We start from the raw sequence: 23,659 nt of genomic DNA, 5'->3' as shown, positions 1-23,659 counted from the left end.
CTGTAATTAGCCAATTCAGATGTACAAGTAAACAAGCAAAATGTATATTTTTGTACTGCTGTAAGGTACAGTAATAAAATACATACAATGATCACTTGTTGTGCATGTGTATTTTTTAGCACCATGGGATTCATATTATTTATGGTACCACTTGAACTACCTCTGCATAGCCTAAACCTTATTGCTTGCTTTGGGTTTGCTAGGAATTTGATTCTAACACCTGCTGTTGAAATAAACTTAAAAGGATAGTTATATATCATAGTTTCTGTGTAAACATAAGAATGCGCAAATGCTACTGTGATAATAAGAGCTATACCAAGAAATTGCTGTACGAATTTGGTATAAAGTGTTCATGATTAGGGATACAAGGAATTGCATATGTTAAACATTGGGATAAAAAGAAAAACAACTTGCTTGGGGTTACCAACCGCCACAACCAAACCTACAAAAACAGTAACCTAGTTTATGAAGTACATACCTTAAAAGGGTGGCAGAACAATCTTGAAGGGGGGGGGGGGTTGTTCTTTTTCCCCAGCTGACTTTATGCCAAACAATTGGGATTATGTTGACAAAATATATTGCGTTGCTGAACTGCAGACCCCATCACCAACACTTAGCCACTCAGCTAGAATCTAGAACTGAAAGACTGATCCATTACCTCAGAGACCTGACTCTTATTAGAGCTCTGTTCAATGATTTTAATTTTACTCTTGGGCTGTCTCAGCCAGACAGCAGAGTACACAGGCTTGGTGAACAGAACCTTGTATCGGACACAGAAAAGAAAGACAGGGATCCCTTATTGCAGTCTAGATAGACTCCCACGTTCCCGGGACACTGCTGAGGGACTTCGTGCACTACACCGTCATAAGCAAAAAGACCCTTGGAAGGCAATTCAAATCCTGCAGCCTCCTTCACGTACACACAGCGTGATTTTATGCACCACGATGTCTTGTCCTTGCCCAATGTGCGGTAGCGATCGGATACACTCCTGTAGGACACTCTGATTGCCCAGTTGCTGTTTCTGTCCACTTCCCAGTCTTGCTGCCTGCTTTGGAAATTTCGGGTGCACAGAATTCTGAAGCCCATGTCAACGTTGACCACATAGTCTTTCCAGGCCTGTAGGTCAGCCTCTTCAACAGACGCTACACAGCTGAGTTCAGACAGTAGAACAGAGGCACTGGAAGTGCTGGAGTCAAAGGGTAACTCACAGGCACCTGGAAAGAACAGGGAGAAGAATCATGCCCAAATCGACACAGATTATTACCAGTTTATCCTTGAGAGGGTATTATGTTGCAGAAGTTTACACTAAAGATTAAAGACTACAATGCATTGTTCACATTTATATGAATGATTGTATATTCTGAGATCACTATGTATGCACATGCAACCCTCTATGACAGGGCTTCTCAAACACGGTCCTGGGGGCCCCCTTTGGCTGATGGTTTTCATTCCAGCTGAGCCCTCAGTTACTTAACTAGACCCTTAATTGAACTGATAATTTTCTTAAACATACCTTTTTACTTATTTTCAGCTCTTGAGCAGTTGCATATTTCAAGTTAGCTATAACATTTTATAAGTAACTTGAACTGCAACTGTTTAAGAGCTGAAAACAAGTAAAACGGAACAATTAAGCAATCAGTTCAATTAAGGGTCTAGTTAAGTAATTGAGAGCTCGGTTGGAATGAAAACCAGCAGCCACAGGGGGTCCCCAGGACAGAGTTTGAGAAGCCCTGCTTTTTGAGAATACAGCCCTTTTATGTGAATCACTGGTGCCGCCTAGTGGTCAAACGTTAATACTTCAACATTCGAGTTTTCAAACAACTTTTATTGATCTAGTTTATGGATCAAAAAAGGTTTTGTTTATTCACTCAAATATACACTGATGAAGGAAATAAGCAAACTACAACCTTGTTATTTAAAAAAAAAACAAACAAATCATTCATTTGTATCCGCATTGTCTTGAAAGGATCATTTCATGAAAGTATTGACTTACAAACAAAACAGCTAGCGGTTTTAGAAGCATTTGTATTGAAAATTATATTTACATTGCATTAGTTTACTCCTTGGCTTCTGATGGCCACTGACCAAATCAAAGTCCCTTGAATCTGGATCTGTGGAGTAAATGGATTTATTAATTTATTTTTGTCCATAACTGCAGCAAAAATACGTTCGGATCATGGCACCTTTGTCTATTTGACTTACTTTCTTATACGTTTAACATTATCTATTTTTGCCACACATGTGAAACAAAATGAGAATATTAAATCTTTGTTATGTATCCTGTTTCGAACCATACATTATCAAACACAACTGGCCTGTTTCTTGTAGATCCAGGACTGATTCGAGCTGGGTATTTAGGGTGCTCATACAGAAGAGGCAACACCAGTTTGTGCTGTTAAAGAATTAAATACGATTTCTTAGACTTGTTGGCGATCTTGAGGTTAGAGATTTGTGAATAGGCTCCAATATCTCAGGGATGAAAATATGACTCCCATTGCATAGAGGTTTGATCCATTCCTGGTTTTACTATAATAAGACCCACCTGCGCTTCTTACCTATATACGATCGCTAATCAGGTTTATTGGAATGAGGAATGGGGGAAACTGCTATGCAATAAATAATATAAAAACGTCACATAATCTCTTAAAGGGCCAGGCTGTAACTGCAGGTACCTCTGCTTCTCATAGCTGAACACAGCCTGTCTGTCCTCTGCTCTTTATCACATGCCAACCTTTAGAAAATCAGAAAGGTCCGTCTCATTGATTTGTTTGTTAATTTCCTCTTCGTATTCCTCCATCTTTTGGGTTTTCAGGTTCAGCAACTCCAAGATGCTTGCTGTTTGTCCCAAGACCTCCAGCCCTCCAGCTCTCCAGCTTCAATAAGCGCAATGGTGTGTGCCAGCAATGATCTCTCTTAGACCAACAAAGTACGTGGTTACATCAGCCTTAAACTGACTAGCAGTTACCTAAAGCATTCAAAAACAAAATACCACACAAGAGCAGAACATAACCACAAAGAAAGTTACTCAGTTTCCAAAATAGTCTTTTTCTGTTCTAGTTTCTATATGCATTTGTTTAAATGTAAAACACATTTTAAAAAGGGTATTGCCCGATCAGTTGTATAAAAACAGTCCACTTTTTAAAAACCTGATGTAAAAAACCAGAATGAAAGGAGTAAGATTAATTTCCTTTCCCTTATTAACTCTGCTGTATTGTTTATTATTGCTTGGTGCTTTTTTAATTTTGAGGAAATTGACAAAAACGTTTGTCATTTTTACGTTCTACACTCAGCTCTGTTGAGTGTGTAATAGTTATAGATAAGATGCTTTCATAACTTATATTTCATGGTACAGTAATTTAGTTAATAACATAACCGTCCCGATAGTTAAGCTGTGGTTGAGCTGATCTAGGAAACATGATGGTTTTGTTCAGGATCGGGGTCAATTCCTTTTGTTTCAATTCCAATTCCATTTCCCTTTAAATCAATTCTAATCCCTTTAACGACATAGGGTTTATTGAGCCACCACATATATATTCATATGTTTGCTCAATAAACCCTATGTTGTAAATTTTTTTTTGTATTTATATATAACACATACAAATATCTATTATGAATATGGACTTTAACTAAATCCTGGCAAGTCTGCTCTGCGTATTGGGTGCCATGTTGTGAAATCCTGAATACATGCTCTCTATTGGTACTCTGTCCACTCACCTCTTTTACCCCTTGTCGCTCTTCCACTGTCTGAGTCGGACACTTCCGGTGCTTTGCCAGGCACAGATTGCAGAGGCACTTCTTACAAAAGTACTCCAGCAGCCTCTTGTGGTGCTTGGGTCCCTCAGTCCGTGCAGCCTCAGCACACCGCTCTCCAGGTGAGGCCTGAGATGAACATCACAGAAAGAAGCCAGGCAGTTCACGCCCGTCTTCACGGCCCTGAGCTTCGTACCAGTACAGACATTGCAGGGCACATCCCTGTCTTGTGCCACTGCAGTCTGGCTTCAGCCCTTTGCTTTTCACCGTGTGCTTGATCATGGAGCAGAGCATGGTGTTCGGGTGCAGGGAGGGGAGCTGGGAGAACGATTACCTGCAGTGAGGACACGAGTAAGACAAGGAGAGTGTCCTCCTCCAGTAATTGTCAATGAACTTCATGCAGAAGTTGTGTCCACAGGGGATTGTCACCGGGTTGTTAATCAGATCCTGGCAGATGGGACACTTGAGTTCATCTTCAGGCACGATCATTGCAACAGAAGAGACAGCAGCAGCCATCCTAGAAACAGAAATGCATGAAACAAACACTGTGTATAGTAGCTCTGCACAGTAAACTCCCTCCATGGCCTTCTGATCAATTCAAAATCATGTTGCCACCTCAAGTGCCAGTCCGAGGTAATGTATAAATATGTTAAAAAAATAATCAGGCACGTTCCAATATATACTCAATAAAGGAGTTTATTCTTCAGCAAAACAATACGGGACCAAAAGGGTTAAACCAATATGCACAAGAATACTGCAGAGAAATAAGCTGATAGATAACATTGAAATGACTGCCTTCAAGGTGCTGAGTCACGCAACAGTGAGTAACACATTATCTAACCTCTATGCCTGTGCCAGGGGATTCCCAAACACATCCACCACAGATCAGAGCAAGAAGCACAACTGGACAAATCATTCCTGTGGGAGTGGAATACAGAACTGCACTCCGAAATGAAACTTTCAGAGTTATGCTGATGCTGATGCTGTAAAATGCTTGATACTTGGCACTACATGGATCTTACATTTTAAACTACATTACAAACACAGTATATCCACCTAACTTCAGTAGATGACTATCTGGTCCATCTGACTGAAACTGACTTGCAGCAGTGATGCAGTTGACAGAGCGCATGGTAAAATGCATACAAATGTGCGTTTCTTATTATAGGTGTATCTAATGTTTTGTCTAACCCCTTTAGTGGCTACAACCCTACAGTTAACGACACAATAGTTAATCTGTTATGCACAGAAGTAACGCGTGCTATAAAGCCACAACATTTTTCTACAGTACTAGTCCTATGCACGACTGTAAAACTACTAGACTTCTGTAGTACAGTGCAAGCAGGTAGTTTTATATCACTGAGAATTTGTTTTTGGGGCGACAGTCACTTGCATGTTTACAGTTTTTGTTTTTGTTTTTGTTTGTTTGTTTGTTTGTTTTTTAAACATGCCTTACCTGGTTGAGCCTTCTAAAGCATGATGGTATTTTCACTTTAAAACAATCAGAACTGCGTTCTAATAAGAAACAAATAACAAAAACTAAACATTAACAATCAAAGACACAACGGATCGTACACTGGTAAGTTTTCTCAGCAAACAGGGCAGTGTACTACCAGCTAAAAGTACATTTCGAGTCCGATCTTTTAAAGTATTGTAAATAAGCACGTTAATCAAGAAGGTACAATGCAAAGCCGGCCACTTCAGAAACCCCCAGATCCAATTACTGCACGCCTCAGAACAGGACTGATCATTCTGGACATCAGGCTTCAGCTGATAAAACACAATTCCACAGCGAGGCCAAATGACGCTACGAAACAGAAGCAAAATAGATTTAATAACCCACGCCCATTTCCTTGAAAACGAAACTTTTCTTTGAAGCCGCCAAACATATCTGAACGATACAGTACGTCTTCAGACTTCACATCAGCGTGCTAAATAACACTGCTTGCTAGTAAGCAAGTCTTGATTTTGGACAAGAATAATATCAGTATATTCTGTGGGGAAACACACAGGTAAGATAAAATCAACGTATTCGCTGTAGATTTTTGTATTTAATATTAAACGAATACAAAGTCTACCGTGACAGTACACGCATAATAATCGTGAGTTGACATGAATTAGAGCTGTTTTATTTTACGTTTTCGACATTAAGAATATTTTTTAACTTAGTCGACATGTAATATTAATTGAACGGTTATGCTCGAGTCCTGTACAGATTGAAGACATTTGGAACATATTGTGAACAAATAAAATTATATGTGTAGAAGTTAAATTATGACAAGAAACGTTTTTGTGTGTGTGTGATTAAAACGATGTGACCCCTGCTTATGTGCGCACGATCCAGTTAGATTATCTGTTTGTGTTTTTAGCATTATTTTATAATACTGTACCGATGTTGCACTCACAATGTAATAGTGTTTTGGGAAAACAGAATCAAATACATATATTTATAACGCTGTAGCTGTTTTTTGTAACACTGCCTGCACCGGTGATGTAAATTCCTACTTGACAGTTGCGTTTCTCGATTGGTTCCTTCGCTGGGTCGACATCCAATAGGCAATTTCGATTCGGGTTGGGTCTCTGATAATTACGTTGACAATGAGGTATGGTTGGACAAGCGTTTGTTTGTCTGCTTGCTGATTTGAGGCCGCTTTCTTATTATCCAGTAAACGTGCAAAAGGGAGCAATGAAAAGAAAGTACATGCAGTAGAACAAAGTCTTTAATAGACCATGTTTCGTCAGAATGCTATCCTTTAAAAAAAAAAAAAAAAAAAAAAAAAAAAAAACTTTTTAATTGAATTATTTTTTTAAAGTACATTTTCACTTTCAAAACCAGCTTCTGGGCTACAAAAACAGAATCTCAACTGCATTTTCTCCGTTGTAATTTAAATATTTCTAAATGCATAGACGCGTTTAAAGAAAACAAACAGACAAACAGGGCAGTGCTGACCTGTTTGGGGCTGGTGGATAGTGCTTAATGCCAAGTCCTGTTTAATAGCTAATCAATAAAGCCATATTGCCTGAGCTCAAGGCTATAGTTAAAACCAAGGCAGGGTTCAAACAATCAGTAGCACACTTAAGGCCACCTTCTCCTCCATTTTAAAAAGAGACAAATGTTCAGTGTTACATTTTAAGACACAATACATTACAATCAGTATTTTATTAATAATATTCTTACTGTAGGTTTTTTTTTTTTTTTTTTTTACTTTGAACGTAACACTTAATAGTCTGATCAAACCTGATAGTAAAATTTGTTAAAGGTGATGCAATATGGGTGATCACTGCTCTGGTTTATTTATTATTATTATTATTATTTATTATTATTATTATTATTATTATTATTATTATTATTAAAACATCAACTAGAAAATGAACACCCTTGATCACTATGTTTACATAGTATGTTGCAGATTTAAAAAATAAAAACCCACCAGTTAACCCTTTGCATGTCAGAGAGGAAAGTGTGTTGCTGGGAGAGAATGGCAGTTTCTTTGCTTTCACTGCACTAATAATGAGAATGGAAAGTTAAACTTTGCTTTTACTGCATCCTGTGACTCCATGACTCATATGCTGTTGTTCCTATGACGAAATCATAACTTAGTAAACAATTCTCTTTCTTTCTCCAACTGCACAAGTTTGAGAACTGCAGTGTAAGGTCCCTGGACTGCCGTGGGGAGATGCGGTGCCAGCGTTGTGGACATGTTGCAGTGGAAGAGAAAGCGAAGTTCTGCAGTGAATGTGGCGGCAAACTGCAGCAACAAGCCCAACCAAGTAGGCCTGGTTAGCATGTAATGTACTTCTCTGTCAAGGGCACTTCATTTTTAAGTTGCTAGATTGTACTGTGATACTTTAATGGGTAAGATTGTGATGTTTATTTTGTAGCTCACTCCCTCACTATGGGGTTAATGTTGGTCAGGAAGTGTTTTTTTTTATCATGTTGATGTGGAAGAATCTTGCTGTTATGCAGTAGAAAAGAATTGTTTCTTCTGTACCACACCTGTCTTAAAGATTCTTGCAAGTTGTACAGAAATTTAGTTATTTATTTCTTAGTGATATACAGTAGCACAAAAGGAATTGACCATCTTCGTATTTATTCATATAACCTTGATTTCTTAATTAATGTAAAGATGTAATGCATGAATTAATTGGAGTTATTTATTTTTTGAGTTTTTTTTTTTTTTTATGTAATATGGTACAAATTAAAAATATGACAACAGAGCACACTCAGAACATTACGTTTTAAATCTAGACCTAAATGAGTGATGACTTTCCTGATATCAGCTGCGATTGAATTCCCTAACAACGTGTTTTTTGTTCTTTGCAGCAGATAATGGGGCTGCAGAGCCTTCCTCTGGTCCTGATGTTGTAACGGAGAGTGGAGCTGAACTGAAGGTGCTCAGTGATCCATCGGGAACGTCTCCTTCATTCAGTTTGTCTGCTTCAAATTCAGAACAAGCAAATGAAAAGCAGAGTGAGGAAAAAAAAGATAATCCATGGAAGAAGGTAGGGGCAGTTTAAAAACATTGACAAGTTTATCATGACTGTGGTACAAGTTTTAATGTGTAAATGCTTCGTCATTCTCAAAATGCTCAAATCAACTCAACAGATAACAGCTTTTAGTACATGGCTTACTAAATGGGAACTGTTTTAGTATGTGGTTTATTTGGTCAATTTCTGAATGTTCGTTTTACTTTTTCATTGTGTGAGTAGGTTTGTGATAGTGACTGTGATAATGTCACAATATAACATGAATAACCAGTAAACAAAGCACTGGCCTGCAAGAAAGAAGACGATCAGTTAGATGGATCAGTAGAGAAGTGGGAGCAACAGAACCACTTGGATTGATTACATTAGAAAAAGCTAAGGGAGGTGTACAAAAAAATAAAATGGCAATTGTCCTTTAATGATAATAATATTGTCTTTACGCAGAAGAAAAAAGAACAAGAACAAAATGAAGAAAGTGAAGGGCCTGGTTCATTGGAATATGAACAGCTGTCTTCTGACTTCTCAGTCGTTTCACTAAATGAAAATGCGGCAAACCGGCAAGAGTTTAGTTCTGAGGCACAGGGAAAGGATGACGCAATGACAGGCACTGATCCTGGAGTTGCAAAAAACAAACTGAATCAGCCCACAGAAATCACAGGGGAGCCAGTTTCAGATCAGGCATCAAACAAGGAAATTGCCTCCAAACAAACAGATGGTAAATCGTCAATGCAGTTAAGAAGGGGTCCGATCAAGCCTCAGAATGAGAGTGCTGCTTCCCAGGGATCTAGTTCAGCTGATCCCCAGAGTCAGAGGAACAGTGGGGAAAAAGGACATCCAAAGTCAGGTACAAATCTGAGAGATGATGTCCCAGGAAGCTCCTTGCTGCCCCAGGAACCTGCTAATGCTGCTGAATTGAGCATAGAAGGAAGTGTTCCTGCCCAAGAGTCCCAGAGCTCCATTGGGAAGACATCTGCCTCAACATCCACAGTTTCGGATCATGAAACTGGCCATACGGAGAGCCAGGAGAACCAGGGTGTAAACTCTTCAGAAGACAGCAGTACTAAGCAGGGGAAGGTTAATGATGGTACCAAATCTCAGAAGAATTCTACAAATTCAAACCAGGGAAACAAAGATCACAATTCAAATGTGGCAGTGGAGAACAGTCAACCTGCAAAACCTTCAAGAGTAGATCCGCTGCAAAGCCCAACAAAAGAAAAAGCAAACACTCCGGGAAGGGACAGCAAAGATGTGCAGGGTCAGTCCAAGGTAAATTCTTACTTCTATGAAACAACAACAACAGAAGACGTCCAAATTTTAAGCAGCAGTACAGTATATATAAAAACAATATTTTGTAAGCTGACTTTCTAATTAGAAATAAATAGTTAAATTTTTTTATTTGGATACAGTTGGTATGTTATTTTTAATTAGTTTGGGGAGTTTATGCAAGCGGTTGTAGAAGTGTGAAACATTGCAGAGTATATAGTGGTAAATCATTGTATTGCATTTTAAAGGATCTTCAGTACAGTTCTGGTGTGAGTTCTGCTGTATAGAGCTAACTTTTTTAACCTGTGCATTTTTATAATTCTCTTTATAGAAAAGTGACTCGAGCAGTAATAATAATCAGTCAAAAAATAAATCTGAGGAAAATAAATTAAGTAAAAATCAAAAGGAAAGTTCAACAAGTGGCGTAGAAAACATGGAGGTGCAGCAGAGTGCTAGGAACCAAAGCCATCGACACACACCTATCCAGGAGAAACCTGTGTTTGGATCCCAGGAAACGGACAAACAGAAAAAAGATGACGATGGTTTTCAGCAAGTGCAGGGAAAAAACAAAAAAAAGCAAAACAAAAATAAAGAACAAGAAACAATGAAGGAAGAGGCTCCAAAAAGGTACTGTATCAATGCAGTTTGTCAGAATGATAAAAGGTAACACTATTGCTGATGCTGAAGTGTGTATGTATTTATTTATTTCATTTCTTTTTTTTCTTTAATTTTTATTTTTTATTAATGTGATTTTAACAGGATGCAAGAGCAACAGCAAATTATGCCTGAAGACCATCTTACAATTTATTTTCATGCCATTCTGTCAAAGGATTTTAATTTTAATCTAGAGCGTGATAAGGTTTTCCTTATGGGTGGAGATCCTTTAGGAAACTGGGAAAGAGCTGCAACTGAACTCCATGTTATTAAGTAAGTATATTTATTCTAGTAGCTGATGGGCATTGTTTAACTGATGGTGTGATACAGTGTACAGATATGAACATGCATTAACAATTGTTACACATTGTTATACAGTATATGAAAAGCACAGATGGGGCACTTCATAGAGATTTAGCTCCTCCATATGCCAACAATCCATTTGTTTCCCTTTTGAAAACCTTTTTGTCTCTTTCGCTTTGCTCATCCAGAAGGTGTGGAATGTGGCTTAGCAATTTTATATTCGACTGTGACCTTATTAAATGCAATACTGACCAGATTCAACCTGGCTTAGAGGTGGCACTTGGGCCATCGTCGCCTTTTCTCACATTTTATTGACATTTTTAAGCCTGTTTTGATAAAGGCATGTTATTCATGCATTTGCCAAAGTGGGGTTGACTTTATTCTTGCATCTGTTGACACTGTGTTTTGTGAATAAGGCAAAACGTGGACAAATCACCTGAATGCTTTTTCAGAATCACTAAGCACAACTAGTAAAGTCTGCTTTGCTAAAATGACCATACTCCCCCCATTGGATATGCTACTCTGCTATATCTTCTTTCAATGAGTAGTAACAAGAAGTTACCACTGACATGAATGAATAAAGCTCAATACTAGTCATTTTACTGTACCAAAGTACACTCTGATAACTTCTCTGTTACCTTTAGGAAATTGGACAAGCATGGTTACCTTATTGGAGGACATCTCAAAACATCTAAAAGTGCTATTTCCAAGTCCATACCTTACAAATATGCTGTGTTTTCAGAGACATTAGAATATGAAACTGTCTATAAATGGGATACTCCTGAAGGTGTCATTGTTAATCGATGTCTGTTTATCAAGCCTAGCCTGATAAATAAACAAGGTAAGCAACAACATACTTTTTCTGTTAAACCGTGCAAGGAAATTATTATTTCGATTTAGTTTTACAAAATCAATTTTAGGTAAGTATTCATAGTTTTGGTTGACGTACTTGTGCCCTGCACCCACCCAGACATCCAAAACCTTATCTTAGCACCGCACCCATTCCTAGAAGCCCCATTTGTTATTTTCTATTATATATTGAACCACTTCTGTTAAAAATCCAATACATACCAAGTGTTCTATTGTTATTTTTATTAAACAGTTTTCTTTTTTGTGTTTTTGTTTAGTATATGATCTAATTCCTTTTCACGTTGTGTTTAAAGGTGAATGGCACCAGTATGATGATATCATCTGTGCAAAACCCTCTGTGGGATTTACTCGTTATTTCACCATCTCGTACTGGACAGAGAAGAGAAAGAGGTGTGTTAAAAAGGGCAGAGTAATAGCAGGAAGGTTCATCCTGCAATCCATATTTGATCTTCTCTCACAATGGAATGAAGCGAACGTTGGGAATTTCTTCTTCCAGCTCTGTACCTTTTACAAAACTTACCAAGAGCCGTGGATTTATGAAAATGGAGCAAAAAGATGGCTGTCCCTGCAGTTTGGTGAGGATGAGGTATGCTAAAAGACGTCATTCAGGTTATAGATTTTTGATTTACTAATGCTTAATCAAGGATTTTTTTGTATTTTTTTCCTTGTCCGGTGGGTTGGAAATTAAATTAAAAGAGGATACTGTATCAGTCCCAAAATACTGTTCAGATGTCGTACTGTTAAATAGACTTCCAGGCTATATTACACCAAAAACAGTTCCTGATTTCACCTTTCATCCCTGGGAAAAAAAAAAAAAAAAAAGTTATATTTTTTTTGTTTAAAGGATAAACAAATATCAGTGTTGCACAGGCACTTGGATATTTTATAGATGGCTGATCTGGGGTCAATTTACACAAAAAGCAAACACAACCTTACAAATAAAGAACAATTCCAATCTTAGTAAAAAATAATAATTAAAATAAATCAATAAAACTTGTAAGAGATGGGGTATATGAACCAGCACCCTTTGGGACTATACATCTCTAGTCAATATGTCTATTTTTAAAATGGTATTTTTTTTTTTTTAAACAGATAGTGTCATGAAACTGCAGGTAACAGTTTTTTATTTGTTGGTTCCAGGTTAAGAGTTTACTGAAAGAGGCAATGGCTGAATTGGTTGCACCTCACTTGAAGAAAGAGACTCAATCTGGGGAAGTTTTGATTGAGAACCCCTTAAAGGCGGCAGCCCTTGTTCTGGTACTCTGGCAACAGTACGGCATAGCCATGAAAGAAGAAGAGATGTATGCATTGTGCACTCTTTTGTGCCTGCCATCGCTGCCAAAGCAGAAGCTTATTGAATTCTACAGAGACTTCAAAGAAACCTTTTCAGGCATAAAAATGTAAGTATCTATCTGTACCCAAATAGTACTATTAAGCATTTCTACAAATCCTGGGCCTTCAGTGATGATATAGGACTAAAGAGAGGGCAGGAAATACAAAAGAAGCCACACTTTGATAGTGATCTAATCACTTCTGAGGGTACTGTCACATTGAAGATCAGTTTGGAAGATCATCTAGTATTGTACCTATTGTTTAACCAGATTGTGAATTGATGTATTATTTTACACCATTTTAATTTGCAAAGGGTTGTAACTTGCACCTTTTATCCTTGTAAAATCATCAGTTTATTATGTTCTACCCAAATGCAACCTGAAGAGTCTGTAGGAGGCAGGTCTGTATGACGGTTCAACCTCAAGGCAGTTATTGTCATAGGTGGACTGACAAAATTAATTATTAAATTCCTTTACCAGCTTTTTGCTCTCTTGATGTTTTGTTCTTTTTATAGTCTGACAGCTCTGATGCAGTTTTGCAAAGTTGCTATGAATAAAGGAAGCTTTGCTTGGGTCTTGCTGATTCCTCTTCTTCACTTGCTGAACGATGTGTGTCAGCCCTTTGAGCCCATTGAATGGAATGCAGGTCCTTTAAGTGAAGAAATCTGGGCAGGACTTGAAGGACTCTCTTATAATTACTTCAGGAATGCTTCTTGCAGCACCAGCAATAGGTAAAAAAACCCAAAAAATGAATAAAAAAATCTGTTTACACCGGCCATAGCTAGTGTGCATGCCACCTGTGCTGTTTCAATGGAACGAAGCAATCTTACATTTTCAAAATCTAGAATCTGCCGTGCAACACTGAGCCTAAAAAGAGTAGTAGTCATAAAACTGTTCCAGTCTTAACCCTTAGCGGTCCATTTATTCAGTGCTTGTCAGGCTTGTCCAGGCAAATTTATTTTCACACGCTCTGTTTATTTTACACTTTTATTAAAATTCTTTTACAATTTGATTTTAATATCTCAAAAAACTCTGCAAATGTCAGTGATATTCTTTGAGCGCTGGATGCGGAAGCAGCTGTCTTCTTTGTGTCCGTGTTATCTCTGTGGTGCAGAGGCTATCTGTATTGCTCAGAAACCCCATCCCCCCCCTTTTTTTTTGGCTTCATTCGGCTCCTATTGGTCTCACTCGGGCATTGAAAGGTTTTCTTGGCTTTTTCCGGAGAAAAAACGACTAGAGACCTGTGCTTGATGTCTTTTTGAAGATGTCGGGCAGGATCCGACATTGGACTGGAAAGGGAAAATTGTAATGTCGGACTTGGTCCGACAGGACCACAAAGGGTTAAAGAATAACATCTAGAATAGTTTCATGAATATAAAACTTTATTCATAAAACTGGAATTTTAAATAACATGTGACTTAAAGCTTTGTGAATAAAGGTCACAATCAAATCTTTTACACATTGCAATCCACTGCAATGTCTAACAAGGTAATGCAAAAGTATGAAAAAATGCACTCTTTTAAAAGAGTGTGTGGTATATTGCGTTAAAAGCATGGCACAGTATCACACAATAGTACAGTATCACAGTAACAGATTGTAAGCACAATTCTGGATAACCATTGTAAAGCACTGTAAATGCAATACATTGTATAAGCATATGCAAACCATAGAGCAAATTTATCATGATAAACTTGTGTGAAAGTTTAACATACATCACACTTATAATTACCAACCTTGTTCTTTTTGTTCTGTCGTGCAAATAGAATTTAATGTACTGTTTTGTCCCTGTTAGAAATATGATTTGCTGAGGTATTTCTTGACTTTCAGGGCTTTGCTGGCACTGATGTCAGAGAACAGGCACTTGGTTGAAGTTGACAGAATGTTGGCTCGATCGTGGCTCTGCTTCTTAAGATTGGAAGATTTACAAGAATACCTGTCCGTCATAGATGTTGATCTGTTGGACATTCTGCGAACATTGTTGTATAAATTGTACACACCTGCATACAACTTCTGTGAGGTAAACATAATAAATGACAAAAATGTAATACATTAGCCAGTATCCTGGGTTTTTAGGACAAAAAGCTGTAAACTTCTGAATCTTAATTTCCCTATCCAGGAGATGCATGCATTTAATGCAGTTAGTTTGATTTTGGTAGTTAATGTTGCTTGTATCCTATATGAATTTGTGTGATTATGTATTTATTTTTTGTCATTCACAGACATGTGTACAGATTCTAAGGCATGTTTTGAACAAACTGGATGAATTCAGGTGAGGACACATTAGCTGTGGTTCTGCTGATTTAAAATAATAGATACAAAATGTCACATAGGATAAGCCAGTAAAATTTAGGTGAAAGCTGGTGAGAGATGGCTGTAAAGAAAAAACTAAATAAAAATGTATAGTTCCACTTTAGCTACGGTATATATCAATCCACGCCTTCATTTCAATATTGGAGCAGAAGGACCATTTGGTTTGATTGCAAACATCAAGGGTAAAGACACTTAGTGTTAATCAGGGCTATTTACTGTTCAACTTTTGGTTCTCTTAAAATAGTGACAACTTTTTCCTTTCTAGTAATGATTTACGTACGTCTTTTTCATACTTTTTGTATTCTAGTTTTTTGGACGCTAGTTACCAAATGGCTTGCTTGAATTATGGATTAAAAGTACTCAAAAGAATCTGCGAGTTGACGAAAAACTACTGGCATTACCAAGCAGTGATGAACAGCATGGAACTTGTCATCAGACTCTCAGCACCGAAGCAAAATCTTCAAGAGGTAAATATTCAAGTTGTAATTATTTGTATTACAGATTTTACCGGTAGACCATAGATGCGGTGGGACTTCTGTGGTAGACTTTTCCATACCATTAAATGGCAGAAGGTTTTTAGATGTTAATGTATGCTTTAGTTTTTTCCGAAAGATTATGCCTACCTAGAGACTCCAGTAGAATGAACGCAAGTTATTGTGGATTAGGTTTGAATAAATTAGGTTTAATTTAGCATCAGATTATTCTAACCAGTAGATCTATGTTGATTATTTTTTTTCCTGTACAGGACATGGGTGGTACTAAAGAAGATGTGTTATCAGAGACTTCAGAAACCATGAGGAACTGGATAAGAAAAACATTTAACAACCATTTGTTAACTGGCAGCTGGATTGTTGATTTTACACATCAAGATGAAATAGAGGTAGGATATGTATTCTTCATAACTGTTTTCAACATATGTTTGACCTTTTTCTTTTATGTGAGTAAGAGCAAAATGAAAATGAGTTCCGAATAAGGCACAGACCAATTTGATTGTCCTATCTTTGTCAAAATGGTGAATCATCGAATACCCCGAATTTGTTTCTACATACAGATTAAATTGTTTATCTTGATGTCTGTTTCTTTAGGGTAGGAACTGAAAACTAAATAACTAATAAATAATATCTGCTTGTGTGTTACAGGTGTGGAACAGTGTTATTTCAGTCGATTTTGGAAATGAAACATTCACCTCAAAATGGAGAACCACTCATCTGAAAGATTTTGAAGGGAAATTGAAACAGGTAATTAGCATGTCAATGTTATCCTTGATAAGGATTATGGATAAATAAGAGATATGATTTCACACTGTTTAACCAGTCGGAACCCAAACTGCACGGCGTGACATCTCTTATACAATAAGAGACACACGACATAAAACGTATTAACATATAGGAAAATCTTCTTTAGGCGCAAAGTCAAGGTACAGTGGCCCACAACAAAAGGCAAACCAATGGACTGTTAGCATAAGCTGAGAAGAGGTGGTCGCCCTAGCAACCAGTAGCAGCAGTCAGTTCAGGGTTAGTTAAAATGTTTGCTGAGCTGAAAAAAAATCTGGTAGCAGTTGGCCATTTCAAGTCACACGGTGGTTATAATAGTTTATGACTTGACTTGATGTTTACCAAATACGACTGGCAGAGGAGGCTCCGGGATCTACTGTATACTAATTGCACAGTAATTATATATATATTTTTTATAAAAACAAACTTTTTATAGCATGTTGCAACACTTTTTACTATTATCCGAATTTCCAAAACACTTATTTTAATTAAATACTTCTTTTATGCATACTTTGTCTTCTGATAACTTTATTTTTGCTTTTATCTTATGCTTTATGCAGTGCACTTTTAATGTGTATCATAAATGTATATTGTGTTACTTGTGGATATCTTTCATTTTTAAGGAACTTCCACTGTGTCAGATTGAGATCTACTGCAGTAAAAATGACAGTCTGGCACAGTTAAACCCTCTGCTTGCCTCCTGTTTTGAGAACTGTGCTCTCGAGGCTGTTCAGTCAATATGCCAGGTAAGATCTTTTCTTGGATCATATTTGGGGACCAGAGGGTTGATAACTTTAAAAAAAACGAATGCCACATACCTGCTTAAATTCATTCAGGTTTCAAATGAAGCAGGTTAAAATGCAATGAGATGGGATTGAAGAATCCTGTTACCAATTGCAGATTTGATAGTGGACATGGCACAACGAAAATGAATTATCAACACTACTCGCCAACTGGCAGCATGTGTGAACCCAACTAAATACATTTGTGTAGGGTTCAACACACCTCATGCTTTTCTTCTGCTATTTTAAAAAGAAATATCTTTGAAAAGAGAAATGTGTGCTAACAAAATGTATTGTTTTGTTGATAATAGAATGTATTCTTTTAATTTTTGAGTAATGATGTATAACCCCAACAATTATAGGAAAAGACAGAAGTTAGACTGTTTGAAAGCCTTCAAAGACACGACATGGGCAAGTTTGGTAAACTGGTATCAAAGATCATTGAGAAATCCTGGCCCAGAAGTGCAAAAGATGAACTACTGGATGGGTACGATGTGGTGATAAATCATTTGCTAAACTGGTCTGTAGCAAAGAACATCTTCCAGTTACAAGGTGTTTATTTTATATTACTTCATGTTGAATTAATCAGATTTGTTTTACACAGTCTGCCCTTTTTAACATTGTCCATATACAATATAACCAAATTGCTTGCACAACTAAATAGATGTATGTGGGTTACCGGACATGTTACCAATTGCTAACACTCAATTATAATTTCTATGACTTAGGTTAACATTTCTTGCTTTAGTGAAATGTATTAATGATAATAAAACGTTATTTTCAGATCCAAAGATCATCGACCAACTTACAGATGATGCCAGACAGTTAATTGCTGTATCGGATTCTGTTTTAATGAACATCTCTGAACAGCTTGTATGTGGGGATATTCAGATAAAACATCTCAGAAGCATCTTGCAGAAGAAGGAGGACTTCCTGACGCTGCTAAAAATAAGTATGTTTATATTCTGAAAATTCAGTGTATCTTTTGGGGATGAAACTGAAAATGATTCTTCATGACTTCATGTCTTCTGGACATTCATCCATGAGTTCAAACAATCATCCATAGATTTTGAAGTAAAACTAGAAGATACGGTTGGAGAATGTGGATGTTACAGTAATAACACTATGAAGCAGTTGAAACCCAGTTATCTCTGTTTGTAATGGTAATGATGATTTATAATTAAATACATATATTTGTGTATGCTTGTGATGGTATTAATACAAACAAATGTAAAGGCAGGTTGACTCGCAGACGTACAGAACCTGCTACCATACCAGGATTTAATAGTTCATGTTGGTTTTCTATTTGCAGAGGGATTTTCTGACAATGCTGAAAAATGCATTGATGATAAATCCATGAAGACACTTCTAGGGTGGCGGGAAGAGGAACTTGAAGCAGTCATGAGTGAAAAGAGCTGGGTAGACAGCCTCCTGAAAATGTGCATGAATATCACTGATTATGTGAGAGGTGCGTTCATGAGGTCTAATCTAGTGTTGACAGCATTAGAAACTTGAAACATGCAAGACCAAGAAAAACACTGAGATGTGCTATACTTAAACCAGCCAGTGTTGGTGGGTGTTTCCTTGATAATCTCCAAGTGTAGGAGTATGATAACAGCGAAGATGTTTGCATTGATGTAGTGTCAGTTAAATTAGTAATGCACATAAACAGCATGTTTTGGTGTACATGTCATTCGCACACATTTGTGTTTAAAATTAGTCATGCAATTACATTTTTGATGTTCTGTTTACAGATAAAAAATACGACCTTCACAAACTAAAGTTTTATTTGCTTTCTTCCTAATTTCAGTGGATGTCAAGGAGCTACAAAGAAGGCATCATTCTGACATTGAGTTGATGAAACTAAATAAAGTTGTTGTTGTACACCTGGTCGAAGACACTGATAATGAAGATTCTGGGGTAGTTACATATTTCCAGCTAAACGAAGAAATGAGAGAGATGGCTAGAAAAATACATACCTTTAAAGACAGCTACATTTTTCAGATTTGCTGGGAGAATGAAGGAAAAAGTCAGGCCATAACCGACCCCAGTACAGAAGAGCTTACACCTGATCCTGATATAGAATTAACAGCTGACATGGTAAACAAGGAGATATTTGAGCCTTGCTTTGAAAGATACAAACGTATTTATAAAAACACAAAGGAAGGTAATCTTACTTTAGGGGAGGTGGACGCAATCTTTGAAGCCTATAAGAATCGCTATGAAGAGCTGAAGCAGGACCTTGTCATCATGAACAAACTAGAGCATTCAGATGACAAGAAGTGGATTGGAAGGAGGATTCAACATATTCAGCAATACCATGAACTCTATCTTGCTGTGGAATCTGCCCAGGTCATCATAGAAGTGAAAGAGACACTGGGTCTTAATGGAGATTTCAAAATACTAGAGACTTTATTGAATGTGGTAAGTCCTCATGCCTGATTTATTTTTTAATAGCCCATAGCAAAAGTTCAACTAGCAGCCAGTGTTTTTGGCAGGCAGGTTCATTGCGAGACTGTAGAATTACCTAAAATGTGGAGAGTTCCATTCTTTAATTGGACTACTTTGGAGACTTTACATATTTGTTAATTAGCTACAGGGAAAGGCAACGCTTAAGGGCAGATTTAAACAACAAACAAAAAGAAAAAAAGGTTTAAACCTATTTTACATCAAGCTGCCTGAAAATATGTTTGTTTGTTTATTTATTTATTTAAATTTTGTAGTCGCCAATTAATTTTTACCCTATTTTTCTCCCGATTTGAAATCCCCTGCGCTGACTCGGGAGTGGTGAAGACGAACACACGCTGTCCTCCTGAAGCGAGTGCCGTCAGCTGACCACTTCTTTTCATCTCCCATCCATGGTTGGCAGTGAAACAGCCTGGACTCGAACCAGTAGCATCCAGGCTATAGGGCTCATCCTGCACTCCATGTGGAGCACCTTTACCTTCTTTGCCACTTAGGAGCCTCCTTTATTTTTTGGCATTACTATTGACCTTATTTGTTTTTCCTTTTTAGACACACAAGGATTTTAAGGAGGAGAAACTGGACTGCATTGATAATGGATTAATAAAGGCAAAAAGAATTCTAGTTGATATCACAGAAACTCGTAGACCATGCTTGGTGGAGCTAGGACAGAGAAAAAACTTTGTCAATTGGGTAAAAGAAGCTTTAGAAGGTAAGATATTTTAAAGTGTAGCAATTAGTGCATGCAGTAACATTATATTTGACGGGGAATGGATTTGTAGCCAGCACCGATGGTAGTAGCAACCCTAATGTTTAGTGCTCCAAATTTCAGAAGTTTTTATAAAGTACCAAACTGACTAGATGATAAAACGGTATCACTGAAAACAAATGTGTATCTATCTATCTGTCTGTCTGTCTGTCTATCTATCTATCTATCTCTCTATCTATATTTATATATCTATCTATCTATTGTTGTTAATCACAGATATCAATGAGCTGAAAGTGTTTGTCGACCTGGCCTCCATCTCTGCTGGTGAGAATGACCTGGATGTGGATCGTGTGGCCTGCTTCCATGATGCTGTGCTGGGTTACTCCTCCTTGCTGTATGATCTGAAACCAGAAGCCGATTTCCCTGCCTTTATGCAGTCACTGAAGAAACTCTGGAAGGCACTGGAGAGTGATCAAAATCTTCCGAAGAAACTGGTAAAAATGCATTTTTTGTATTGTCAACTTTTTTTTATGGTCATCTTTATAGAAATTGATAAATAGAGAAGAATTTTAAGCATCCTGAAAGACTAAAATATGACTAGATCTAAAAAGGCAGGTTATTAATATGTCAAACCATTTCAGCTAGCAATTACATATTTTCACTTTTACAGAAGCCCCTTTGACCTGTGATCTAAGATTCCCTTCTGTGACTTGCTGTTTTCCGGATGATAAAGACTTAGTGTTTTGAGATACAGTATTTGATTCATACTCGATAGACAGCTGTATTCTATGATATTCCCCTATGGGCAAATCACAGGCAAGTTACCTCCTTCATAGTAAATGTATTGCATGGGCAATTTACATGTAGTAGAAAATCAGGCCAAGTGTCTTTTATAGTTGTTACACTGCTGTGTTCTGTGATTCTCTCCATGACAGGTGGTGTCCACTAAAAATAACCATTTCACTACCGCATTGTTTCAGCATATCAATGATGCTGATATTTTCACATATCCCTTTTACTTTATGTTTACACACCATTTGATCTGATATGGCCTCACCCTTGGATTATTTCCACAGGGAAAGGTTTTTTTGGTCACAAAAACTTGTGTATATATATATATATATATATATATATATATATATATATATATATATATATATATATATATATATAAATAAATTAGTTGTATGGTACTTATTATCATTTGGTTTTTGCTGATTTGATTACCACAATGGTAAATTAATCCTGTGATTGTCTTCTGGTTTCAGTGTGACACTGCAAGACATCTCGAGTGGTTGAAAACAGTGAAGGAAAGTCATGGATCTGTGGAATTTTCATCTCTGTCTCTGGCTTCAGCGATTAACGAGAAAGGCATCTATATCATCAGTTTAAAAAATCAGAAAAAGGTTAGTAACTCTGTAAATTCATTTTGTGACCCTTGTCATGTTTAAAGAATTTTGTGTTCAATAAAATAAATAACAGTCTAGCATGCCACCCTGTTAGTGTGTAGTAATAGATGGCAAACATGGTTGACCATTGAAAAACATGCTGCTTTTTGTAGTGCATCATATAAGCATGTTAAAATCACGGTGTAATGTAACCATGTAATTGTGCTTTGATATACGTAGTAAATCTATTGAAGTAACTTAGAATAATATATCCCACTTCGCAATCTCAAATTAAATTAAGTTCCACTAATACAATTGTAAGAAACTTGGTTTATTATTTGCTCATTCCAATATCTCCATCCTTCTCTTTCTGTAAATGTTAGCTGTCCTTGGACACTGCCCTAGAGCTGAAGATACCTGAAGAGCACGAGAACGGGCAGGAAATGCGCTCCTATTCTCTTGAGGACCTCAAAGAGCTGCAGAACAAACTCATGCTGATGTCTGGGAAAGGTGAACAGGGACAGTCTGAAGTGGAACATTTTGCAGAGGTAAATACAGAGAGAACACAGCTAAATCTGTTGCACCTAATCACATTGACGAGTTTTCATAGATCTGGTTGTGGGATTCCCTTTATAGTAACTAATGTAAATGTTTGCAATCTTCTTTTCTTGCTGAAGGTTTTCTCGAATGTCCACAGGCTTGCTGTGTCTTTCATTGACCTGTACTCTGCTGGAAACATGCTCTTCAGGAAATGGGAAGCTAATGTTTACTGCTCTGAGAATAACCAAGCAGGTGTTATCATGGATTTCCACCTCAACAAAACATTTGAAAAGATCATAGTTGACGGTCCCATAGTGGAGCAGCTCCCAGAGATATGCAGAAAAATGGAAAAATGTTTGGAGTCTTGGCAGGATTTCATGAACGAGAAGAGGTCACAGCATTATTGCTTGAACTACTACACTGCAGAGCAGATTGTATTCTTGTGTAACAAGCTGTCTGCTGCAGATGTGGACCAGCTAGAGGACCAACAAGTTATGATGATGCTTTCATTCATTAAACCCAACTGTACGGCAACAGATGTCCGGAAAGCATGGCACCAGTGGAAATATGACAAACTGGAAAAGCAACCAAGGAAAAAACAAGAAATGGACCTCCAGTCCTACATTGATGACATTAGCATGGAAGTCGACCCCTCTGAGACAAACAGAAAAGATACATACAGCATCCACGATCTGCCAGTTATATTGTCCAGTGCCAAGGCAGCAGCCAAGTTAGATTTGGTTTGGAACTTTTACATGAGAGATATGGAGTATTTTCTGCCACATTGCTTAGATATTGACACCCTTGGTGAACTTTTAGCTATTCTGGCTTCCATGTCGAAACCCGTCCTCAGAAGTCTTCCACCAGGCATGCAAGGTGGATGTCCAAACCTTATCGCCTGCCCACGCTCCCAGGTGCTTACTTCTTCCATTTGCGTTTTCATGTCGAGCAAGGAAGAGCAGCTGCCCACATACGATGAGGTGCTCTTGTGCACAGCGGAGACTACTTATGAGCAAGTGGAGCTGTTCTTGAGAAGATGCCTTGTCCCAGGCTACAAGGGAAAGAAGATCTACGCCATGCTTTACGCAGACGAGCTAACTTATGAAGTCGGCTTTAAATTTGACCAACTGTTTAGTTGGCTCAGCATGCAATGCAGGCAAGACTACCAGCTGGTTATAATCTGCAACTGTGACAGGGAACACTACTACATCCCATCAGCTTTCAGTCAGTACAAGGTCCATGTGATACCCCAAGAACCACTGACAAATATTCAGACGTACCTATCAAGCCACTACAGAGTTCCACCTGAAGTTGCAACAGCGGCTTCCGTCTTCAGAGACAGAATGTTTGTTGGAGTTGTGTCTTCCAAAAGAGCTGGAGTTGGTAAGCATCTGGAATTGTGGGGGGGATATGTTTAAACTAAACACGACTTTTATGTCTTCGGATGTTGGTAGTAACTTGTTTTAAAAGCAAAATCAATAAAAGCATTTAAAATCCAAAAATTACAAGTTCTGTCTTAAATGTTATCTAAAGTTAA

At 37.6% G+C, this 23,659-nt stretch overlaps 1 protein-coding gene and 1 long non-coding RNA gene across 4 annotated transcripts in view; one reads left to right on the top strand and one right to left on the bottom strand.

Annotated features, from left to right (window-relative positions):
• Positions 1–168: 168 nt before the first annotated feature.
• LOC121295564 lies at positions 169–5,539 on the bottom strand. The gene is made up of 4 exons (XR_005946942.1): positions 5,207–5,539; positions 3,715–4,267; positions 2,046–2,965; positions 169–1,214 (listed from the first exon to the last, which is right to left on the bottom strand). It is a non-coding gene; the product is annotated as an uncharacterized LOC121295564 (long non-coding RNA).
• A 92-nt stretch (positions 5,540–5,631) lies between these two features.
• LOC121295559 (E3 ubiquitin-protein ligase rnf213-alpha-like) overlaps positions 5,632–23,659 on the top strand; it is a 41,870-nt gene continuing 23,842 nt past the window's right edge. For 2 of the 3 annotated variants that reach the window (XM_041220342.1, XM_041220341.1), the window contains exons 1-25: positions 5,632–5,762; positions 7,386–7,530; positions 8,075–8,253; positions 8,680–9,501; positions 9,830–10,125; positions 10,258–10,425; positions 11,100–11,296; positions 11,619–11,911; positions 12,466–12,725; positions 13,172–13,387; positions 14,484–14,673; positions 14,876–14,925; positions 15,274–15,433; positions 15,712–15,846; positions 16,106–16,204; positions 16,864–16,986; positions 17,385–17,574; positions 17,807–17,974; positions 18,335–18,490; positions 18,833–19,446; positions 20,038–20,197; positions 20,471–20,688; positions 21,463–21,600; positions 21,966–22,130; positions 22,260–23,505. In XM_041220342.1, coding sequence (XP_041076276.1) covers positions 7,428–7,530; positions 8,075–8,253; positions 8,680–9,501; positions 9,830–10,125; positions 10,258–10,425; positions 11,100–11,296; positions 11,619–11,911; positions 12,466–12,725; positions 13,172–13,387; positions 14,484–14,673; positions 14,876–14,925; positions 15,274–15,433; positions 15,712–15,846; positions 16,106–16,204; positions 16,864–16,986; positions 17,385–17,574; positions 17,807–17,974; positions 18,335–18,490; positions 18,833–19,446; positions 20,038–20,197; positions 20,471–20,688; positions 21,463–21,600; positions 21,966–22,130; positions 22,260–23,505 — 6,346 coding nt within the window. In that variant the 5' untranslated portion in view covers positions 5,632–5,762; positions 7,386–7,427. The remainder of the gene's footprint in view (positions 5,763–7,385; positions 7,531–8,074; positions 8,254–8,679; positions 9,502–9,829; positions 10,126–10,257; positions 10,426–11,099; positions 11,297–11,618; positions 11,912–12,465; positions 12,726–13,171; positions 13,388–14,483; positions 14,674–14,875; positions 14,926–15,273; positions 15,434–15,711; positions 15,847–16,105; positions 16,205–16,863; positions 16,987–17,384; positions 17,575–17,806; positions 17,975–18,334; positions 18,491–18,832; positions 19,447–20,037; positions 20,198–20,470; positions 20,689–21,462; positions 21,601–21,965; positions 22,131–22,259; positions 23,506–23,659) is intronic. The other variant, XM_041220343.1, reaches the window with a different exon arrangement.

This window comes from Polyodon spathula, chromosome 20 (genome assembly GCF_017654505.1).
Source record: "Polyodon spathula isolate WHYD16114869_AA chromosome 20, ASM1765450v1, whole genome shotgun sequence".
Classification (NCBI taxonomy): Eukaryota; Metazoa; Chordata; class Actinopteri; order Acipenseriformes; family Polyodontidae; genus Polyodon; species Polyodon spathula.
Note: the sequence above shows the minus strand (reverse complement) of the source record. Positions and strands in the feature narration are given on the sequence as shown.